Genomic DNA, 22,522 nt, shown 5'->3' with positions numbered 1-22,522 from the left:
TCAAAAAGTTATAGTTCATGCAGACTTGCAAACAGGGCATGTATCACCATTGCATCCTTCGATGCAAAAAGCAGCAAAACCTTTTTTAAGTTTCATAAGTCTGATATGGGTACAGAGAGTCTTTCTTAAGTTGGTAAATAATGTAAATACATGTCCTTTTGGAGAGTGAGTCTGTTATCTAGGTATTTTGTGTCATTTAATAAATATTAAACAGTTTTGTGTTGATAAACTCGTGTGTAAAATGCCTTCTTACTCAAAGTTCTGTATGTTGGGCTTACTGATGTTTATGGCTTTAAATTCTTTAGCTTGTGCTTTGATAGCAAAATACTTGTTTGCTGCTTAAATATAACAATTAGTTCCTTCTTCATTCAGTCATTAAAATCCCTTGAGTTTTCTAAGTGGCTTCCATTCCTGAATTTATTTTTCTGAGTCTTCTACCAGGTTATTGGAGGGGAAGGATATGAACATCCTTGCAAACTCTGAATTGGGATTAAAATGCATGGCAGTGACAGAAATGCTTCAAAAATAACAAAGGGTCATTGGTAGTAGAGGAGGCCACTCCTTCCTTGTTTACCAGTATAGGTAGTGGTTTTAATGGCTCTGGTACAATTATTTAAGTACAAAGGACAGGGCTGGTCAGGGAATGTGCTACTGTTGCTGATGGCCAACTGGGGCATTTCTTAATTGTTCTTCAAGCATTTGGAACTGCTGAACTATGCCTGAGCAGAATTTGAGAGGAATATCTTTAGGATGACCCTTCCTGGTCCTGGTACTCTGTGGACTTAATGGAGAAGGGAAGCAGAGTGATTCACATTACTTTCTGAGTTCTGGAGGGGTGGTTGGGAGACACAGCTGAAGCAATGCAAGTGCTGATCCTCCAAACTGACCTCCATTGAAGGCTTGTGTATATTGCATTGCAGGGAGGCTGACATTGCATAGCACTGCTGCACTCCCAAAACCTTCCTATTGTGGTGGGTTTCATAGGTATGGTGAATCTCTTCCACTAATACTGCTCCAGTGCTTGCTTTCTGTGTTACACCTTGGAGAAATCTAAAGGCATGGGACCGTTTTTCTAAGAATTTTTCCTTAAAGAGAATAATTCCTACATTCTCTGCAATACTGCAGAATTTGGTGTGGGGGGTGTGTGTATATATATATGTATATATATACACATACACACTACAGAAGCAGTTGGCTATTTGGAGGTTGATCTCTTCTCAGAGAAAAGTAATGTAATGCAGTAAATACTTCTAATTTCTGTTGCTATACTATCTCTTGATTTTCACAGAAACTGGTGCCAAATCAAAATTAAGGCAGTATCATTGGATTTGTTTCCCCCACCCACACCCTTGAAGAGGCAAGGGCTTATGGACATACTGTGGTATTTAGAAAAGAAACAGCTCAAAACCTGCTTGAGTGCTTCAGAAACATTGGACTTTGTGCAGAGGGCATCTTGGAAGATACAGAGTTAACTGGAAAGAGAAGCAATGGATGTCAATGAACCCGCACTGGAGCAGGCTTTTCTTCTGGTTAGGTAACTGCTTCCTAGTACAAGGTCATCTTTAAAATGGCTTTTAGAACTCTTGCTGCTTCTTATGAGAAATAAGCATTAAGATACAAATGAAGGAAGAAAGTTTGGGGGGGTTGATCAGTAAGACACAGCAGCACTGTACATAAACCCCTTTTCTTAGGAAAAGTAGTTTACATCTAGCAAATACCAAACTTTCATTGGTTGGTATGGATTTAGGTACAATGGCATTGTAACAGGGTCTGTCACTAAGATCCTGCTGAGAATGCCAAGTCTGAATTAAGGTTTCCAAATAGTCTTTTATAAGTTCTTCAGTTACAGCTTGAGCTGAGTGCCTTTGGAGAAGGACTGCTACTCCAGCTGACACCTCAAATATACCGGTTCCACCTATCACCCCCTCAGCTAAGTCCAACCCCAAGTCCAATCATAATTCTGGTCAGTGTTCTCTTGATTTCTGACTGGTTTTCACTGTTGCTGGGATGAAGTTACTGCCTTCTGAAGTTACTTCAATCTCTTGGAATTGTCTTCTTCGCCCTTACCTTTATTCTGCTCATACCTATTGAATTCATTGAGCTTAGCAGCATTCGTTCTATGAAAAGTTTACATTTAGTCACCTCTCATGGCCTCAGGCTTTAGCTACTTTAGCTGCAGATGCTCAGCCACTAACGCTAAACAAGACTACTTAGAGAAGAATACAGTTAATCAATTTTTTTCCTGTAATATCAATGACAGTTCTTTAGCTTACTCCTTTCAACAAGGAGGTATTTTAGAGGTGGAAAAAAACAGGGATGTTACTGGGTACTTCTGTGTTAAAATTTGCAAGTAATTTAATATGCTTTTGATACAAAATTTTACTTTTTCAAAGAAGTGTTAAACGTAGAGATTCTGCTCAATCTAAAAATATTTTCAGCAATAAGGAAGTACTGCTTCTTCAGCAGATCAAACTTTTAGATGCTGTATACAGTTCAGGCACGCAGAGGGTCAGGCATCAGAGGTTCTGATAATGCCTAGGCCATTGCAAGGCTCAAGGGTTACAATGCTGCTTTGCAAAGCTTAGTCACTATGCCTTTGCAAATAGAGAAGGGCTGGTATGCAAGTAAATTGAATCCATAATTGTATGGAATGGATTATCTTTTACCATTTTGTAGTAGTAAGTAATTTTAACACAGCATGAAACATTGGTGCTGGATTAAGAGCATGTTCACTTAGTACACAGCCTTTTCCCCCCTCCCAGACCAAATCTCCCATGAAATTACTACACTGCATGTTCAGGTTTACCCTTGGGCAGTCTCTGAAGCTTGAAGTATATCTGAGAATAATTTACCATGGTCAAAAACAGATAGCTTCTTCAAAAGCAGTCTCTTAACTACATCAAAAAAATCAGTTGGTGCTAGTTTAAGGTTCAAAGCAAGACTGCTCTGCTTTTTACTGAAGGCTGGGCAAGACACTACAGACCAGGTGCAGGCTAGGGAGCAGGTACAGCCTTTCTGGCAGGAGATGGAAACAAAGGCTATGATGTGCAGCCTCCGCAGCAGTGAGTTGGAATCTTGTCACCATGCAGGTAAAGCTTGCTTGTACACTGCAGCCAGGGAGTAGGTCAGGCTCACTCCTCCCAAGAACTAGTTCTGCAACCAAAGGGCTGATTCTGTCACTTGCAGAACTGGCACCTCCTGCATATCTCTTTAGTTCCTTCCTTTGTATTTCTACAGCAGCAGGAGCTGCTTAAAATCCTAGCTCCAAAAGCAGGCATGCAACCTCAAAGTGCAGAAAAATTATTCCCTGGGAGAGTTTTGTTGCTCAGGATAAATGCAGTGAACAAACATTAGCTTAGAGTTTGACAGTCCTAGTTTCCTGCCTCTGTCAGAGCTAGAAGCTGTAGAGTAGTTACATTTATCATCTGATGTGCTCTCCACAGATAAGGTATAATGTTACTCCTAGGTCACAAGGAATCTTGTAGTGCTGAAGTCCTTCAGTTATTCAGCTATGACCATGACTGTATTCCTTTCAACCCTGTATTTTTAGATGCAACTTCCTTTCCTGCTGAAATCTCTCAGAAAAAGTTACAGTCAACACATCCTTCATAAGAGTTGGAAGTGGGAGGTGCCTCACATGCAGAGCCAGAGATTTTCAGAAAGTCATTGCTGCTCTGAAGCTGACAGGTGTATCCTCAGCAAGTTAGCGATGTATGTGGATAAAAACACAAAACTGAGAGTACTGACATTTTTCTACTTTGCTGTTACAAGCCCAATGAGTATTTTGAGCTGTCAGCAAAGGGTTTTTTTCACATCAAACAGATCCACAGCTAGAAGTGGTTTGGCATGAATCACAAAAAAAACATAAATCTCATCGGCTGCCACATGTTAACCCCAGATGCTTGTATTCTAGTCCCATCCAGCAGCAGCTGGAGCACAAGTGAGCACCCCCACCACCAACGGCACCTCCTCATCCCGCGTCCCGCTGCATCACGGATTTCAGTGGTGGGATGGCACCATGTCAAAGACCAGCTCCTGCCTCGCCTTCGCGGGCAGACAGCGTATGCTTGAACCAGGCTGCATGTACCGAGCTGTTTGTGTAACACGCTGGTGACGGAGCCTGTGCCTCCTTCCTGCTAAAATGGGAAGGTGTTTTTCCAGCTGTGTCACAACAGGAGATCTCAGAGAGCTTTGGCAGGAAGTTTTGCAGCTGGCTGCCGCAACCTGCTCTCTGATCTCCTCACCTCCCCACCGAGGTTTCTTTTTCTGGCGTTTCACGTGATTGCCCCGGTCTTGACTCAGCAGTTTCCCGCATCACTTTAATGGTTTGGTTTCCTACCACCACCTCCTCCAGAAACCCGGCGGCTCCCAAACGCTGCCATCTGCTCAAAACCATGCAAACCACAGCTTTCGCACCTCTTAGATCATCCGCGGTTTTTCCAGCTCTAGCACAGCAGAGCTCTCGGGAGCCATCCCTTTCCTGCCGCTGGGCAGGCTGGCACTCGCAGCACTGCAGATGTCACATCGTGCTCGACAAAGCATGGTCTTCGTTACAGTGCCTAGGTCACAGCAAATCTGTATTCTCCAGGCGACAAGGGAGCTGCGTGAGAAGGAAAACTTTGGTGAAGAGTTGTAACTCTCAGTCGCTGGCACGGTTCCAAGAAGGTCCCTGTGGTTCATCTGCCTCTACTAGATGTGTCTGTGACCTCTTTGGCCAGCATTAATCTCTTCCTCTTTCCACCCCTTCCCTGTGAACTGTTCCTGCCTCCTGGAAAGAATTGGTTCTGCTGTGTGGTAGTTTTAGGCTATGCCTTTAAATTTTTTTCACAGATCTTGAGCAGAAAGTAGGAAGATGTAAATAAATCACTATTGGGTGTAAAAAGGAAAATAAATATAATTCTAAACAATCCCATTGGAGAGATATCTTCCATTAGATTTGGTTCCCAAAACAATCTCTCTCTTTTCTTGTTTCAGGCTGGGAGATACTAACAGGGGGGTAAGGGGGAGGCAGGGAGAGAGAAGCTATTAGCTCCCCTGATCTATGGCCAAGGGGTTGCTTGTGCTGTTTGTTAATTGTAAGTCCCTGTAAATATTGTATATTTGTACATATTCATTGCATTCCATTGTAGATTGTAGTTTTGGCTTGTAAATACAGCTTCCATTTCCTTCTACCTGAGCTAGTCTGGCAAAGTTAATGTTGGGGGGAAATTTTCAACCCACTATATGCTATAATCCTGTCCCTGGAAAAAAAAATACAGAAAATGCCCTGTTCTTTAAAGAGACATCTAAGGGAATGAATAAAAATACATCAGGGAAAGGTAGTGATTATTGCATGTTCTATAATTACCTCTCTATTAATTTCTCCACAAGTTGTCTTCTGCACCAGAAATCAGAAACATTAAGTTATTTGGTGTTTCATTAAACACTGCACACTTAGCTTCTGACCACATACATCCATCAATTTTTGCAAGTCCCAGGGTTAAGGGAAGTTTGATTACATACATCATATCTAACCAGCTAAAGCTGCTAAAGGATTTGCAAAGCATTAAGCATATACTGGACATCAGGAAGATGATGTGAACAAAAGTCACAGAACAGTCCATGCATTTGAAATTAGGCCTAAATTTGTGCTCCTTGATGAAACAAAGCTTCAAAAAGAAATCATACGGATTTTCATATTTGTTCTCAGCATATGTCAATACCTTCTTAAAACCACTGAGAAGAGACTAAATAAAACATGTAGTAAAAATGTAATGCCATACAGAAACGTTACACTCCTCATTGTTACATCCAGCAATAAACCTAAGGAATGTCTTAGAAAACCAGTATCAGTCTGCCATCCATCAGTGGCTCCCAAAATCATGCCAACTGCAAAATTACTTCCTTCTTGGAAGCATAAAGGTAAGACATTTTCTCTGCATCACAGTAATAATCATTCACCTTTCTATCGTTAAAGGAAAGCAGCCAATCATAGAGTTTGATCTTATGTCACTGAAGACTGATTAGCAAATAAATGTTACTGTTCTTTAAGACTGCCACAATCAACAAAGAAATTACTCATGATAAATAAAGTGCAGCAGATACTTATGAAAGGTTGACTCCTACAAGTACTGACCATAATAGCTTTCCATGGAATTTAAGAGTAATAGGACAACATCTGACCCCAAGATAAAGGATCTGTTGAAAAAAGAGGAATGGGAGTTTCACTTTCTCCTTCTAGAGCTATAGACCAGAGACAAGCAACAGGCTTTGGGAATTCCGAGATCCTCCATTTAGGGATAATAATGCCAAAAACAAGTTTCTGTTAGTTGGCTGGGCAAGAGATTATTGCTGTGCTAATGCAAGAACACATTGTTTTTAACAACCTTTTAACACATTCAAATGGCTGGAGCATGTGGGTTTTGCTGGGCAGACTTCATCCTGTACATGAATGTGAGGTGCCAGTACCAACTCCCTGCAGGTGGAATTTGACTCCACACAAGGACAGGAACCCCGCGGCCAGCCTTTGTGGCTGCTTCATAGTCTCCCATGTTGTTGGTAGGGTCAGCCTTGACATATACACACCATGATAAACTACAAACAAGTTCACAGTTTCCAATCCATACAGCTTCATCTTTCTTGTAAAAAAGCTGCTCCTACAGCCAGTTTGGCACTGACTGAACTGAATGTGGAATTAGCTCAAGCATTGTTTTTCCATAGCTCCCAGGGAGGAACTGTCTTCTAATTTATCCTGACTGATAAAACAAGCAAGAAGTAAGCCTCTGAATGAAAAGTGTGCCTGCTAAGCTCACAGTAAATCATGTACTACCACAAAGTGCCCATGAAGGACAGCTGCATGGCAGGGATGGAGATACAGGGAGGGCAAAGCAACCAGGTGCACAGAGAAAGAGAATAATCTGTGTTTCTGTGTTCTGATGTTAATGATGGTATTTCTGTTGCGAAACAATATACTTTTCCTTACAGTAAATTATATAAACGATACCGTTCTTTTAATCCCACAGTGGTTGCTACTTTTATTCTGCTATTAAACAGAAATTGATTTGATTTTAATGATAGCTACCTTGATTTAATTTCAAGCTTCAATGAATTGGCATAAAGCAAAGAAGGTAATCAGCCTTCTTTTTATATATGCGGAACATCTCACATCATCATTTTACAGTCTATTTCCTATGTGCAAGCAAGAAATAAAAACATTCAGGATTCTTCACTCAGAGCATGAGAGTGTGTGAACATACCAATGTTTATACATAAAACTACATGTCCTGAAGTAAATGTTCCAGCAGATACAAAAGGTCCCTGTTCTGGGTGCAGGTGCCAATCACTCCCTGCTCTACAGAGACCATCACTGGCACAGCTTGAGCCCTGTCACTGTACAGGCACAGTCCCCAGAGAGCCTCAGCACATCTCTGGTCGGCTTTGGGTACCAGACAGCAACGATAGTCGTGTCAGCCCAGAGGGACACCGTCAGACACCAAAGGCCACCCCGGCACTAGAGCCTCGAGGGCAGGCCCGCCAGGCCCCCATGACCCCGCCTTGTAACCCAGTGCTGCTCCTCTAACTTTGCATTCAGTATTGTCAGTTTGGGCCCTCTCTCCCCCTTTTTATTTCTTCTAAACATGAAAAATATCACAGTTCTTGAATTTGTTGCACTGAAAACTTCTAAATCAAATTTCTGTGAACGTGTACCTCCTTTCAGCTTCCTCTTTTCAACCTGCAGCAGCTCCAGTGGAGACCGCAAAGGACCAAGTCAAGCCTCTGCAGAGACCCGCAGTGGCCTCGCAAAGCAACGGCAGGTGGCCTCTGCCACTCCCCGGACAGGTCCCACCAGAAGCCCCGCGCAGGCGGGGGCAACAGCCCGCCCGAGGCGCTTCGCGGCTACCACTCTATCCGTGAGACATCGAATTGAGCACCCGCGCGGCGATTGGCGGCGCGCGGGCGGCGTCGCCCCGCCCCTCACATGACCGATGGCGAGGTTGCGCTCGCGGCAGCTAGCTTCGCCCGGTTGCTGCTTGCTGTCTGTCGGTGCCGCCGCGAGCATGGGGCCGCGCTGCTTTACCCCCTGCCTCCTCTTCCTGCTGCTCCTTGGTACCTCCGGTGAGTGGGGTGATGTCTGTGCCGCGGCCGGCGGGCCTGCGGGCGGCTGGAGCCGGGGAGGCCGGGGGGGGGGGGAGGAATCAGGCAGGTCTGTTCTCCCTGCCCTGCCCCCTCCCACCCCCCACGTGACGCGGCGTTGGGCAACGGGCGGTCGCGCGCGGGGGTGCTGCAGGGCCGCCTAGCACCTCCAGACCCGGGGCCGCCTCAGCCGGGTGGCGGCTTGCCTGCGGCGGAGGCGGTGCCGGGCTGCTCCCCGCCAGGCTGTCACCCGCAGATGGGGAGCGGGGACCGGGTGCCGCTGGGCAGAGGGGTGGCGGTGTCCGGCCGGGCGCCCTCTCCAGGCTGGGGCAGAAGCTGGCTGACGAGGGTGTGTCGCCGCTGGCCAGGGCGGCCCGCCGGCTGCTGCCCCACCTAAGCGGGGCTCCCAGGCAGTGGTTTATCTGCGTGTGTGGAGCCTTTCAGCCCTGTTCATCTTGTGGGGTCAGCGGTCACAGCAGTGTAAATGCAGACTGGCCTCGCGGGAAAGTCTCTGTTGAAAGTCACTGGGTTAAACAGTCGAACAACTATAAAAAGGTCTTTAAATACCTAAAGGGAATGCAACATGCGTGCCTTTTGAGCCAGAAGACCCGGCTGTGTCTTAAGTGCTATGCCATACATTTCAACTTACTGAGTTTTTCACCAGAGAGCAAATGCTCATTTAAAGCTAGAGGGTAAGTTTATATTAGATAGCTGTAAGAAAGTTGTCACTGCAGGGGTGGTGAGACACTGGAACAGGTTGCCCAGGCAAGTTGTGGAAGTGTTCAAGGCCAGGTCGGATGGGGCTCTCAGCAGTCTGGTCTAGTGGAAAGTGTCCCTGCCCATAGCAGTGGACTTGGAACTAGATGATCTTCAACATTCCTTCCAACCCAAGCCATTCTATGATTACTAGTCTTTGTCAGGTAAATGCACTATAAAACATTCTCTCAGTTTTTTTTCTAGCTTCAATAACTTCATTGTGCTTCCTAGTTCCAGTGCTTTTTAGAAATCTAGCTATGCTTTCAGTGTCTGGCAAATCAAATCCAGTCCTGAAATAATTTACTACTTTGTAATGAGCTGTCCTCTTAAGTGATTCTAGAAAAATTAAATAAAAGCAATGCCTTAACAACTAATAATCATATCTTGTAGGTTTTTTCAAGTCATATGCAGTGGAAGTAGATGTGAAGGATGCCTCTAATGTTACGTGCCTGTATGCAAAATGGATGATGAGTTTCTTGATAAATTATGAAACAAACAGTAGCGATTATGTGAGTATTTGGAGATCATATTTGTTGAGAACTGTGTTTTGTCCTGGGTAAAAGTTTAGGTACATTCTTTCACCTCAAGTGTTTTGGGGTTTATTTTGTTTGGTGTTACTAGCTCAGTTGTTACTATTTCTAAATCCTAATTTTAAAACAAAGTATAAGTTCTCAATTAATAATACAAACAGGTGCAAGTGCCCTATTGCACTTAAGTGGCATACTGGTCAGCCTTTTGTGTATCGGTGTAGTAGCGTTCTTAGTCCAAATAGTAAATGGTCAGCACAGTCAAGATTTACAGCTTTACAGTCAAATTAGATTTCTGCTGTTGTACTTGAATCCTTCAGAAGTCAGACATGAAGGAGCCTTTTCATAATTTTGTGGAATAACCTGAAATAATCTCATTAACCTCATACAAGGTTCCATCTAATTCTGACAGCATTGTGACAGTGTCATGGGGAAGAACTGTGTTTTGCAAAAATATTTAAGATTACGTTTTTCTTGTAGAAAAACACAACTTTGACTTTGTCATCTAACGTGACACACAACGGAAGCATCTGTGGCAATGACACACAAGCTGCACTTGTGGCGGTACAGTTCGGAGGAGGCCACTCTTGGAGCGTTAACTTTACAAAAAACAATGAAACTTACCAGGGGGACTTCATCACATTTACCTACAACACCAACGACACCATTATATTTCCTGATGCTAGAAGAAAAGGTAACGTTCAATGCAGAGTCCTACTTACAAAACAGTCCTGGCTACAGTGTCAGATCTCATGTGCCTCACCTTCGTTGGCTTTTTCAAAGTTAGGAGGACTGTGCCATATGTTGCCTGACCAGTCATTGTGCCTGTCTGCCAGATAAGAGTACAGACTAGTTAGCTTCACTGAATCTGTAATTCCTTTAAGTGGAACAGAAGGGGAAGGTTAACTGTTTGAACAGCTGTGCTCAGAGAGGGGCTGGTAATAAGACAACAGGCATATGGAAGATTAATTTTTGTGACCTTCCACCGAACAAAATAATATGGTGTTAGGCTTTCATGTATGCATACCTACTAATAATAGATTTTTTTTTTTCCCTTTAAATAAAAGCTTGAGTAAAAGGATTCACCTTTTTAATGGCTTCTCTAGTTCTAGAAGCTTGATTACTTAATACTTAGGTCAGGACACATAGGTAAAACATTCAAAAGAAGCTAGGGTTAAACTTAATTATCTCTTACACTTTGTCTTGCAGAATTAATAGAAAACATAACTACCTATAAATGTTCTTGTACTTCATAAGGCATTGAAATATTTGTGCTTGTTTGTAGGACCAGTTACCATTGTTGTAAAGGATACCATGCGTCCAGTTCAACTGAATAACGTCTTTGTGTGTCATAATGCTGACTTTCTTGAAGCAGAAAATGTAACACAGATTTTCTGGAATGTTACTGTGCAGGCTTTTGTTCAGAATGGCACAATCAGTAAAAAAGGTGAGCATTTCAGTTTGTGAATGAGCTTTTTTTGTGTTGCACCTCACTGCCAGAGTAAAGGCCCATTATAAAGAATCCACTGGTTCTAAGATGGGCTATATTGAAAAATGTTCATGTAAATATCCTTTATTATGTCATTCCTTGTTGCTGGAAAAATAGATTAGTAGAATTGATTCAGCAGTATATAGCAAAGCAGATTGGTCCCATGCCAAAGCAGTCATCTCATAGTGTATTCCAGTAATTGGAATATTAAAAACAAATACTTCAGAAATACTGTTGTTAAGTAGATCATTTGAGCTTCCTAGTTTTTAACTGACTGCCTTCCGTTTTCAGTGGTAGCCTCTGCTTTTTAATTTAAATAGTGTAGAGCTTGTTGTCTCCTCTTGTCTCAAAACTACTTAAAAGATGAGTGTGTCATCTTGCTGCACAAGCTCAGCAGGGCTGCTTAACATTGTCTACAGCAAATCCATACCACGCTTTTATAACCTCTTGTGCTGGTTTTGGCTGGGACAGAGTTAATTGGTGTTAAACCATGACACCACTTAGTGATCTTTGTCCTTGTGTTTCGCTTCTGTGTGTTGGAGGTGAGTACTGCATGTGCTACATGGATTTAAGACTGGGTGTTTGATTTGGGGCAGAACTTGAGAACAAGTAGTAGCTGTAAATAGTTTGGAACACTGTGCTGTTGTGCTGGTTTGAGACTTCTGACTGAGTGATTACCAGACTCCCAATCAGCCTGTGTTTCAACAGATAAATTGGTAACTGTATTGAGCTGACCTCTGAGTCATTAGACTTAATAAAGCTTCAGAACTGAAATGGTGATCAACATTTCTTTTCAGAGTCTAGATGTCCTGCGGATATGCCTACTTCTGCACCTACTATTCTGCCTACTAATGCATCTACCACCACTTTATCACCTAGTCCAACCACCACTCCCAAACCTGTGGAGAATCCGGAGACAGGAAACTATTCTCTTAAAAGTGGAAATAGAACTTGTCTTCTGGCTACTGTGGGGCTGCAGCTGAATGTGTCCCAGGACAAGGTGGTTCTCCTATTTTAGAAGAGTAGAAATGTTGTAGTTACTTGGTATGAAAAGTGAATGCAGGGTTATTTGCTGGCTGTCCAAAACTGCTTCTAAGTACTATATATAGCACCTCTCTGACATCAGAATAGTTTTGTGACATAATACCTAGCCTCAGAACTTTACATGGATTCAACATAGCTCATTACAGAGTATAGTATCTCTAACATTAAAAGCCTGGAACTTTCTTAGCTGTTAAGGCTGTTGGTCCCTGCAGATCCCGTCTTTCCCCACAGAGGGAGCCAAAACTAACCTTGTATTAGATCAACAAAGTAAGACTGGGCAATTTGTTTGCTTCAGTATTACCAGCATGTAAATTTAACTCAGGTAGCCTTGGTTTAATAGTAGCCAGGCTTAGTCTTTCTGCTGTCAATTTTATAACAGTAGCAGTCTTCTAGCCTACGACTGCTACTGACTGAAACAATGGATTCCTAATAGCAGCTGAATGTCTTTGATGTGGTATGTCTATATTTCAGCCTCTCCTGATCAACATCAATCCAAAAACGACTGTTGCAGATGGTGCATGTGGTAACACAACAGCTACTCTGAAACTGAATGATGGAAATAGCACATTGATTGGTTTCACATTTGTAGTTGTAAGTAACTTAGTTTGAAATAAGTTTTCACTTTAACAGCATTGAGTGATGATCAGTCATAGTAAAATCCTTCTGTCACTTGCTGGTGGTAGGCTGTTCCCATATGGAAAGTTGAACTGGCCAACTGGCTGCCTCAGAGCAAATGGAGAATTGGTTTAAAGTTGTAGAGAATATGTCTGTGGTAAATGTCTTAGCCTTTGTACAGCCTGTGTTCTTGATGTTAAAAACGCAGAACTGCGCATTGATGGTTGGTTGTTGTTTCTTAAACAGAAAAATGCAAGTGGAGGTGGACAAAAATTTTACCTGAAAGAGGTGAATGTTACACTGCTCAACCATTTGAATGGTTCTGGTAAGTAAAAATATCTGCCTTAAAGAAAGCTTTTATTCAATGTCTGTATTCAATACTACTGACTTTTTTTTCCCTGTGCTGTTCATGCTTACTGTTACTTCTTGCTTTAAGTCTTTTAAGTTGGTATGAACAAAAGCAATAAGCAGAAATGGTTGTAAGAGTCACTTAAAACAACACTGCGGAATTGTGATGGTTTTGTTTTATTATTCTCTGAAGCTTCTGGTAATGGGGTCTCTCACTTTGTGATAAACATATAAATAAAGAGGCCTTCTTTGTGTTTTCAGTAACAGTGTTTTGAAGTGTGAAATACAATTGAACCACCTCTGAAGCTTTTTGGTTTTCCTAAGACAATTGTCGTCTTGGATTGAAGATGTTGCTGCATCTTCCAAACACTTGTACTTAACTCTTGCTGGGAAAAGAGACCACACCTTCAAAAACTGAAGTACACTTTTTTTTTCCCAAATCAAGAGTACAGGATTTTTTTAGAGTTTTGTCACAGCTATTGTAGTTAAAAGGGCACTAAAGCTAAACTGCTTGCAACTCTGCAATGGTTTGAGTTGCAGGTACAAGGAAAGCCCTGTGTTGTATTGATGTGGAGAATAGGTTACTGCTAAGTACAGTAATAACTTCTTTGGGTTAAGCAGATCAGTCACACTTCAGAGCATCTTGTTTTTCAGAGTTCTCAGTTGAAAAGTTAGCTGCTGTAGATCCAACTCATTAGCCTTACAATTGTATTAACGATTCTCTTGGTTTTTTTCCCCTCTTTGTTTAGTCATTTCACATGCAGATAACAACAATTTCAGCAAGTGGGATGCTTTCCTTGGCAGTTCTTACATGTGCCGGAAAGAGCAAACTCTTGAGATTAATGAAGAATTTCAAATAAACACTTTTAATCTCTGGGTTCAACCATTCCTTGTGAGGGAAAATAAGTTCTCTGCAGGTAAGAGTTCTTTTTTTGTTAATTCTTCCAATGTTTGTAAAATTCTACGTGCTAAAAAGCACCAGCATAGGGCACAAGCACTTTAATTTACACATGAAATGAAGTTCCCAGACTGACATTGAAGTTCAAGTAAAGTTTTGTTCTCACTTAGAAAATGTCTGTTGGATATGTTGTTTTTCCTTCTTTAAACTTGAAGTAGCTAGAGACACTGAAGAGGTACTTGAGCATTGCCTTGAAGAATAGGTTAGAAGTTGTCTGATACCATCTTGACATACAGCTTTTTGTAACTTGAATATATAAGAATATGGGACAAAACTTAAGCAGAAGTGGACTTCAGTAATACCATCAGGTGTTTAATTTCTTTTTTTACCTGTCAGTCTAAAGACTAGGAGTGTTGAGGGGGAAATGAACTGACAGAACTTCTTTATGATAAAGTCTTGAATACCCAGAACTGAAGAAAGTTTCCGAAATGTTTGCTGCAGTATCCTGGTCTTGTGTGGGGAAAACTGAAATAGCTTAAATGACCTTTTTCTTAATCTTTAGTGTAACCTGGTTGGTGTACTTCATGGTAACATTTGCAGCACAGTCTTACTAAGTAAATCTGTTTACAAATAGATCAGGTGCAGATTTTTGAAGTTACTTTTAGGCAGCAGTAAGTTAACTCCCCAAATGTACGCAGAGTAAGCAGGATTTATCGTAATAAGCTCTGAAGAGTTAGTCTCATTTCACTCTGTAGTTCAAGTTACAGCTACCTTCCCTCTCATTAGAGTTAGTGTGTATCTGTAACATGTCTCCAGTCTGGATAGGTTCGTGATACCAAACCTAGGTCACTTTATTCTTAATGAGGAAAAACACTATACTTTAAGCATGACAGAGATAAGCCTTGTTCTGTCTTAAAAGTAGAGGACTGGCTACTCCCTTGTCTAGTACAGATCTTGTGCACCATAGACTTGTACACCCTTAGGTTACTGTAGTTAATCAAACGTTCCAAGTGATTGTAATGCTTAGTGTGTGCCAATGAGACCTCTGCGTTTTTTTGTCTCTAGTTGAAATATGTAATAATACTTTTTGAGCACCATATTAAGGAAAACAGATTTTTATACCACACTTGGCAAGTATTCTGTCTTTATTTATTCCTTGTTGCAACCTTTTTCTCATCTACAGCCCTGGAGTGTTCGGTGGATGATGACAGCATTCTAATCCCAATTATAGTTGGTGCTGCACTTGCTGGCTTGATTGCCATCATAGTGGTTGCTTACATAATTGGCAGAAGAAAGAGTTATGCTGGATATCAAACGTTGTGAATTTAGATGTGATTCCTGTTCTGATTTCACTCTAAACAAAGCAAGTGCAAGTTCTGAAATCCAAAAAAGACCTAAAACTTAGGAGTAATTACTAGCCACAGCTAGTTGAAGCTGAGAAACAGAATGTTTCTCTCAGATGAAGCAGAACTACGGTTTTAGTTTTCCTGCTGTAAGAAGACGACATGAGTTTCATAGCTGTTTTGAAGATGTCAAGTCTTGGATGAATTGCTAGGCTAAGGATTTCATCTTGCAAAAACCCTAAAGTATTCAGGATTTACATTCTGCTTTTTACAAATTGCAGCCTGAAACAACAACATGTTCTAAACTGATGTGCATTGGGCAATTCCCAGAATAGCATAGAATTTGTACTTGCTTCTCTCCTCTGCATTCCTTAGTTGTAATAACTGTGGGTTAAGCTGGCAACATTAGTCACTACATTGACTCATATTTAACAAGGATTGTACAATGCCCAGTAACAACTGTGTTTTTCATAGAGTTAACTTTAGGCTGGTGATTAAGAGATCTTTTGAAGTGGCAGCAGTAACTTAGCTTTGACAGCATCTGAGTAGTTTACTCCTGCCTTGATGTGGTTTCAGGAATCATTCCTATATCCTGGCTGTACAAACAAAGTAGATAACCTGTACTTGCCAATGGTAGATATGTAGGAAGACTTCAGTGCTGTTTCACACATACAAAAAACAAAAAAATCTTTTAAAAAATTACTGTTAGGCATTGAAATCTTCATCACTTGTTATACCTTGGCAATCATCTAAAATACTCAGATGAGGTAGAGTTCTGCTAAATTAATGCAAGCTTTTTTGCTGACATCAATTTAAAGGGAATAACCTTTCCGAATATTCCAGAATTTTCAAGTGCACTTAACTATATATCCAACTCTGCACAGAACTGGTCTGTTTTGTTGCTTTGAATGACCATTGTTTAAAGATGCTTTCATGTAATGAGCCAGTATCTATTGTTGCAGCTTGAGCTGTCTTTAAATCCTTGAATGGGTCTCTGCCAATCAAAATTCACATTAGCACTGCCTGTCATTGGCATTCTGAATGTTTAATGTACTTTGTGTTTGATTGCTGTATAGCATTTATTAGTGTTAAGAATGCAAAAGCCAAACAAGCCTGAGATGGACCCACAACACCTATTTTTCCTTGCTGTATGGAAAGGATAATTATAGCTTAAAAATGCAGTGCAACTGGACTGTTCCTAAAGTGCAGCTCTGTAGAGACTAACACTTGCTGCACAGCTTTCTCTGACTTCCTTGTGCTGAAAAACATTTCTTACTGCATGGGGAAAAAAAGTCTTTTAGACTTTTAGGTTAGTGTGGCTTTTTTGCGTATGTCATAACATGAGCTGCCTAAGGTAGTTATTTAATGAATATAACATTGTCTCCCCCTTTAGAATAAGTTTAACATGCATCAAAGCTGGTTTAGTGTTTTATTAGTGTTTTCTAGGGTTGTAGACATCTGTGGCATGTTTGTATACGAACCATAAAATACACTTCTTTCAATAATTTTTTTTTTAAAAACACAGTTTATTTTGACTCTAGCCAAGGAAGCAAGTATGGGTAGGTCATGCTTACTACAAATTGTAGTGTACAGCTTGAATTTTGCATCAGTTACTGAACTTTGTTTTAATAGAAGTGGGGAACCACTAGACATTTAATGCTGAAACAGGCTTCAGGACTTTCCATTTTAATTAAAAAAAAAAATGATCTAATGACTTTCATATTAATAGATCCTCAAATGCAGAAGTTCATAAAGATTCTTAGCATTTTCCTGACTGATGTTTAGTGGCACCAGTTACAAGTGCATTTCTGTTCAGGAGCAGTTACCATGCTGATTTTTGAACTATGCACAGTTTCCAAATGAATCTATAGAAGATTAGTACAAACTGTTCCTAAAACAGAACAATACTGGAAGTAGTTTTGCAAAAACCTGCAACTTAATCTTCATTTACAACCATATTGGCCCAGATTGAAGTACTCCTAGACTGATGTGCAGGTAACTGGTTCAAAAAACATCTGAATGTCACCTGGCTGCCTGTTCTTATAAAACCACTAATTTTTCTGTATGTATTGCTCCGTAGGGAACTGTCAACCTGTTCAATGTGCTTTAAATAATAAAGATTGTTCTATTTCTTAAGGAAATTTGTTCACATTTTTTAACTTATTTGAAAACAGACATCTTGTAATTTCTCTTTAAAGAAAATAAACTAAATGAGTAAGGTCAACTTCCATCAGTTTATATCTGAGATTCTGTTATATAGCAGGTAGAGGTGTTCCTCAAAGAGGCTTCTGTCTATGTCTTAATGCATTGTACTGCAGCACATTCTGAAGTGTGCTTGGGTACAGTTTGCCAGCAGAGGCAGCTTGGGAGCTAACAGACACTGTAGATCTGGTTCATCAGTAGCAATTTCCTTGTAAGCCTTTTTTGTCAGTTGTAGCCACATCCAGACATGGTGTTTTATGATTTTTTTTGTCAGCCATCTTAAATTCATGTACAGATGTGAACACTTCGGTTTCTTCTTGCAGTCTTCCTGGAAAATTAAATCAGTCTCTGCATTCAGCAGAAGTGGGATAGCTTTAGGGAGCCTTCTGGGAATTGGGCAGTAGCTTCATCCTCTGTGGGAGATGCTGTGTTGATCCTGTCTCTGCTTTTCTAAAAAATTTCTTCACCTCAGTGTTCTCTGTTGTATAGCATATACCAATAAACCCAAAGAGATGGGGGCTGTCAGTTGCATCTCGTGATTGGAACTAGAAGGGAAGATAGATTTTTATACTGGGGCTAAAAATGTCAGGGGTTGAAATTTCTGGTGATTTTTGAATGGAGATGCATTCAACCAAATGTATCAAAAAAGCTGTTCCTTCTGGCCTGAACATGGAGGCTGCTTGTGGTATACAGTGACCAGATTCTGCATTTGAAGACGCTTCTCTGAAGCTTCTAACCATTGCACCAGGACAATACATGGATAGATCTGTGCCAGCAACAGTCATAAACTGGACAGAGGTAGAGGATGGAGTGTTCCTGGTATGAAACTTTAAATGCTTTTTATCCTAGGAATTCCTTGTAACAGTGCCATAGTGTGGTGTGTACAGCAGCAATCTCCTTCCTCGAACAAAGAGAGGAAGGGAATTTCTGTTGCCTGCTGGGCACCTTTCATTCTTAGCAAATCCACTGATGTTTAGTATCAATGACCCTTACCCAGCATGTAGTTCAGTAGCATACATTGATCTTCAGTGAACAAAGATACCGAAACATCAAATGCTGTTCTCTGAGATGCTTTCTGGGCAGTCAGAATGTTTTGAAGTAGCTCACTTTTTATGTATAAGGTATGTATTTCCTCTTTATTTTCCTTAGAACTGCAGCTCTACTTAGCAGTAAGTGCTTTCAAATTGTCTGAATTTAGTGTTTTCAACTGCTGAACCTCTGTGTGTTGTTTTTTTTCCTCTTAGCCAAAGGCTTTGTATAGCCTTTTGTGAAGGGGTAGTGGCAAGTGTGTACTAGACTATCGTGAGCTAAATTAAGACAGCACATTTCCCCGAACTAAGGCTGATTCAGTTAGAGGCTCAAATGCTTTGAATACTCACTTGAAACAGTAGCTAGCTTTTGTTAAAACATTGAATGTGTTCCTTGCACTTGCTCTGCTCTAATACAAGCTCGAGCGAAGAAGTTTTATAAGGCGCTCAGCTTTACAACAGACATGTAAGCCCAGCACCCTTGCAGTGTTGAAGCAGTACACACACAACTGTTTTATCTCACTAAACATTTTATCTTGGCACCACACAGCTGGTGCTCTGCTTTCCTTACAAACAGGAGGAAGGCTGAGCCCTGCCTTCATCTCTAATGTGTATCATTGAGTTTGGAGTCAGTTCCCAGTGGTGTTTGCTAATCCTTGCATGAGTGTTTGTATCAGCAAGGAGTTCATCATGTATTTCACAACCTGTTTATTTAAAAACACTGTAGCATTACAGCTGCCTCTTTTTTTTTCTATATTGATTTTAATAAGGTCTGCATAGTTCTGAGCTGAAACTCATAACCCTTTTATTCTGTTTGAATTGAAAATAAAAGTTACTCAAAGACAGTGTTTTTGGTGCTTTCAGCATATGTATCTCAGCCATCTTTCCTACTTTGTTACTTGGTTTCCTATCATTTCTCTTCATGTCTAGAACCTAGAGAAGTGCTGGTGACTTGAGGGTTTGGGAAATCATTTGGACAAGGCAGTAACATACTGCCTGTCTGTCTTTGCTGCTGTATTGCTGTTAACTGAGCAGTGATCAGCTGATGCATGCACAGACTGCTGTTTTTCTCCTCATTTCTAATCTGAGTGGACTGCTTGGTAGAGGAAGATGAAGTTAAAACATACAAATGGAAGAAGTATATTACCAATACAAATGATGGGTGTAGTATATGTGTAAAGAAATTAATCTTTCCATGAATTCTTTATTCAATATTGATTTTACTTTAGATGTGTTACTGTTTCTCATACAGTGTAAATTCTTGAAACTGTTTGCTCCTTACTTTCTTTGGTTTCTAACATTTACTAATTTATTCTCCCTTGCTTCTGTTTTTCCTTTTTCTGCAGCTGAAGAATGCTTTGCTGATTCTGACCTGAACTTTCTTATTCCAATCGCAGTGGGCATGGCACTTGGCTTCCTTATCATTCTTGTCTTTATATCTTACATTATTGGAAGAAGAAAAAGTCGTACTGGCTACCAATCTGTATAATCTCTTAATTCCATCTCTGTTGCCACCTTTCCTGCTCTTCCCCTTTTCCCAGATACCCTGACCTGCTCCTTATAAAAGAAGAAATAAAAATTGATTCATATTTTCTTCATTTAAAAAAAACAAACAGCAAAATATGACAGGGGAACATGCCATGAGCCTGAAGATGAGTTGCAGAATCATTTGAAGCTTCTGTATGCTTTTGGAGAAAGTAAGTGTTCTGAGGACCGGGTTGATGTATGTCCATGTGAGAAATGTGATTATTTTGAGTAAAGAAAACAAACTTTATTTCTGTTGTTTAATGTTTTTATACAAGAAAATTTCTAGCTGTGTACATCTTGGAGAGTGCTAAAGCTAAAACCATGACTAATGGTGTGGCTGCTATATCGAAAGGGACTGTACCTGCTGTAGGAAAATGAACCCCAAGTTATTTATGGGCTTCAATTAGCAACTTGGCATATGGCTGTTGTCTTTTCTCATTAGCAGCTTGTTTTTGTGAATCCGTCTGAATTTCCTGTTCTTTCTGAATGTAAAGGTAGTACCTGATTTCACCAATAAACTAACAGTAGTAGGAGAAGAACATCCCATTCTTCTAGTAAGTTAATCAGTATGGAGAAGCTGACTGCTAACGTATGTATAACAGCTTTGCTTTGTCTGTAATGTTTTTATTCACTAAGATAAGGCTCGGTCCTAGGGAGCTTCCACTACTCAGAAAAGGCAACAGTCTACTAAAGGAAATGTCCTGTGCTTTTCTGTTTGTCTGTGTTTTCTCTTGTTTGGAGCTCAATTGTGAAATGAAGGCGGGAGGCTGGAGTTTCACCAGCTGCAGTTTGTCTTAGCTTTGATTCTGTGCACATAAAAGAAACTCCACAGCCTTTCAGCACTGGCCCCTGTGAGGCTCAAGAGTATTTTGAGAGCGCTTAAAAACTGACTTAGAGCACAGGTCGTTCAGCAGTTCCTGCAGTTCCTTTGGATGGCTTTCATAGGTTAACAAGGTCGCTGAAAATCTGCGATCAAGGAATGCAACTGATTATATAAAACCCGCCTGTTTTGATAGGATTAATCTGCTTTTAACTTCCCAATTATTTCTGTCAAATAACATTTGAAGAGTGAGAGGACAAAATTTCTAGTATGAGAAATGCTGATGATAAAGCAGCAACTAATAAATGTATGGTGAAGAAAGTGACTTCCAAAGAAATGAGCGCATCTGACTTGTTTGTATTAGTGCCATACCCTTTGCAATTCTATGCTCTATATCTAAATTGTACCAAAATAGAAGCTAGTTGTTTGTAGTTGTGTTCTACTTCATTCCAATGGGGTTCATATTGGTAAGATGAAAGAAGTCTCTTGCTCTTTCAGCCTCTTTGATCCATCTTGGTAAAAAAACCTTTTACAGCTCAAGTGAACCCTGATTTCCAACCGTGGAACAGTTCAGCTGCCAGGTCTGCAGAGAGCTACTGACAGCACACAAAGTTTCTGTCCTCTGCAGCAAGTGTTTACTAAAGCTACTTTAGTATTTAATCACTTTATACATTGAGCCTCTATGTTGTAGGGAAAAAAACCTTCAGTAATTCACCTGCACAAAGGAGGCAATCAACACTAAGAAACTCACAGTAGCTGTATATCCAGGGAAGGGAGATTGCTGGAGAGTTAATTTTCATGTTAGAAAAACACCTGTATGTCCTCACTTTGACCAAAGAGAAGCTTTACCTGAATCTGACAAAAATTACTTTTGTACTGAAAATGGGCTCTTGAACCAAATGGTCTTTTTTTAGGAGTGTAATGCTGCTGAGTTGGAGTGTGTGCTTTTGGTTTTGGTTGTCTTGGGCTTTTGTGCTGTACCTTTGCTCCCACAGTACTTGTTTTCCCTGCAGAGTGGCAAAGAATGAATTATTCTGAAACTGGCAATTTGTGAGTAACAGTTGCTTCTCAGAGTGTGCTGCTTCTCTGCTGCCAGCAGATGGATTCCATCCATGGTTTCATGCTCAGACTGCAGAGAAAAGTACATTGCATCACTTTTGCTAGGTTATTTTAGTAAAACGTGGCTATTTCCTAGATGCATGCATGCATATATATGTGTGTGTATATATATATATGCATGCATGCATCTATTTATAGATACATGTAAAGTGTTATTCTGGCCTTCAATAGAAATAACAAAAATAAGCCAGCACGTTAAGGTGGTTGTAGCATGAAGAGTGGTTTCTACAATTCTCCAAATCTTTAAATGACTGTACAAATATGCTGAAAACAGAATGCGTATGGAAAATAAAGTTAACTGTGGTGTTTTTAAAGCTTTGTTTTAGTGTAAGTACACACATGCTATTTCTGAGAGCTTTTCCAGTGAGAATGTCAATGTGCCTGGGTCTGGATGTTGGTGGAGAAACAGAAATTTTAGCTTCTAAGCTGTTTGCATAGTTACATCCCAATTTGTTATCTTTCTTCGTTGATTGGATCAAAGCACGAGCAGCTGTTTCATTAATCTTTTCAATAGGAAGGTAGGAAATAGCTATAACTAGAATTTTGTCCTGGTGCTAGCTGGAGAGCTGTTGTTTTCATGGCTTGAAGCATGGAGGGTTTGGATTACTTTTAGTATTTTGCAGATATATAAATGTGTTGAAGCAATTGGCAGGCAGGGAAGCATTTGTGAGTTTAACTTCTTTCTGATGTCAAA

General features: G+C 40.6%; 1 protein-coding gene across 2 annotated transcripts; it reads left to right on the top strand.

Moving 5' to 3' along the window:
* Positions 1-7,978: 7,978 nt before the first annotated feature.
* LAMP2 (lysosomal associated membrane protein 2) lies at positions 7,979-19,851 on the top strand. 2 transcript variants are annotated; one of them, XM_054388412.1, is made up of 9 exons: positions 7,979-8,094; positions 9,259-9,377; positions 9,876-10,089; positions 10,681-10,842; positions 11,682-11,884; positions 12,400-12,519; positions 12,790-12,868; positions 13,641-13,808; positions 19,709-19,851. In XM_054388412.1, the coding sequence occupies exons 1-9, from the start codon at positions 8,037-8,039 to the stop codon at positions 19,849-19,851; spliced, it is 1,266 nt and encodes a 421-aa protein (XP_054244387.1). In that variant the 5' UTR covers positions 7,979-8,036. The 2 variants fall into 2 exon arrangements, with proteins under 2 accessions (XP_054244387.1, XP_054244388.1); XM_054388413.1 differs by lacking the exon at positions 19,709-19,851 and adding an exon at positions 14,973-17,232.
* Positions 19,852-22,522: the final 2,671 nt, after the last annotated feature.

Source organism: Indicator indicator, chromosome 17, assembly GCF_027791375.1.
Source record: "Indicator indicator isolate 239-I01 chromosome 17, UM_Iind_1.1, whole genome shotgun sequence".
NCBI lineage: Eukaryota > Metazoa > Chordata > Aves > Piciformes > Indicatoridae > Indicator > Indicator indicator.
Note: the sequence above shows the minus strand (reverse complement) of the source record. Positions and strands in the feature narration are given on the sequence as shown.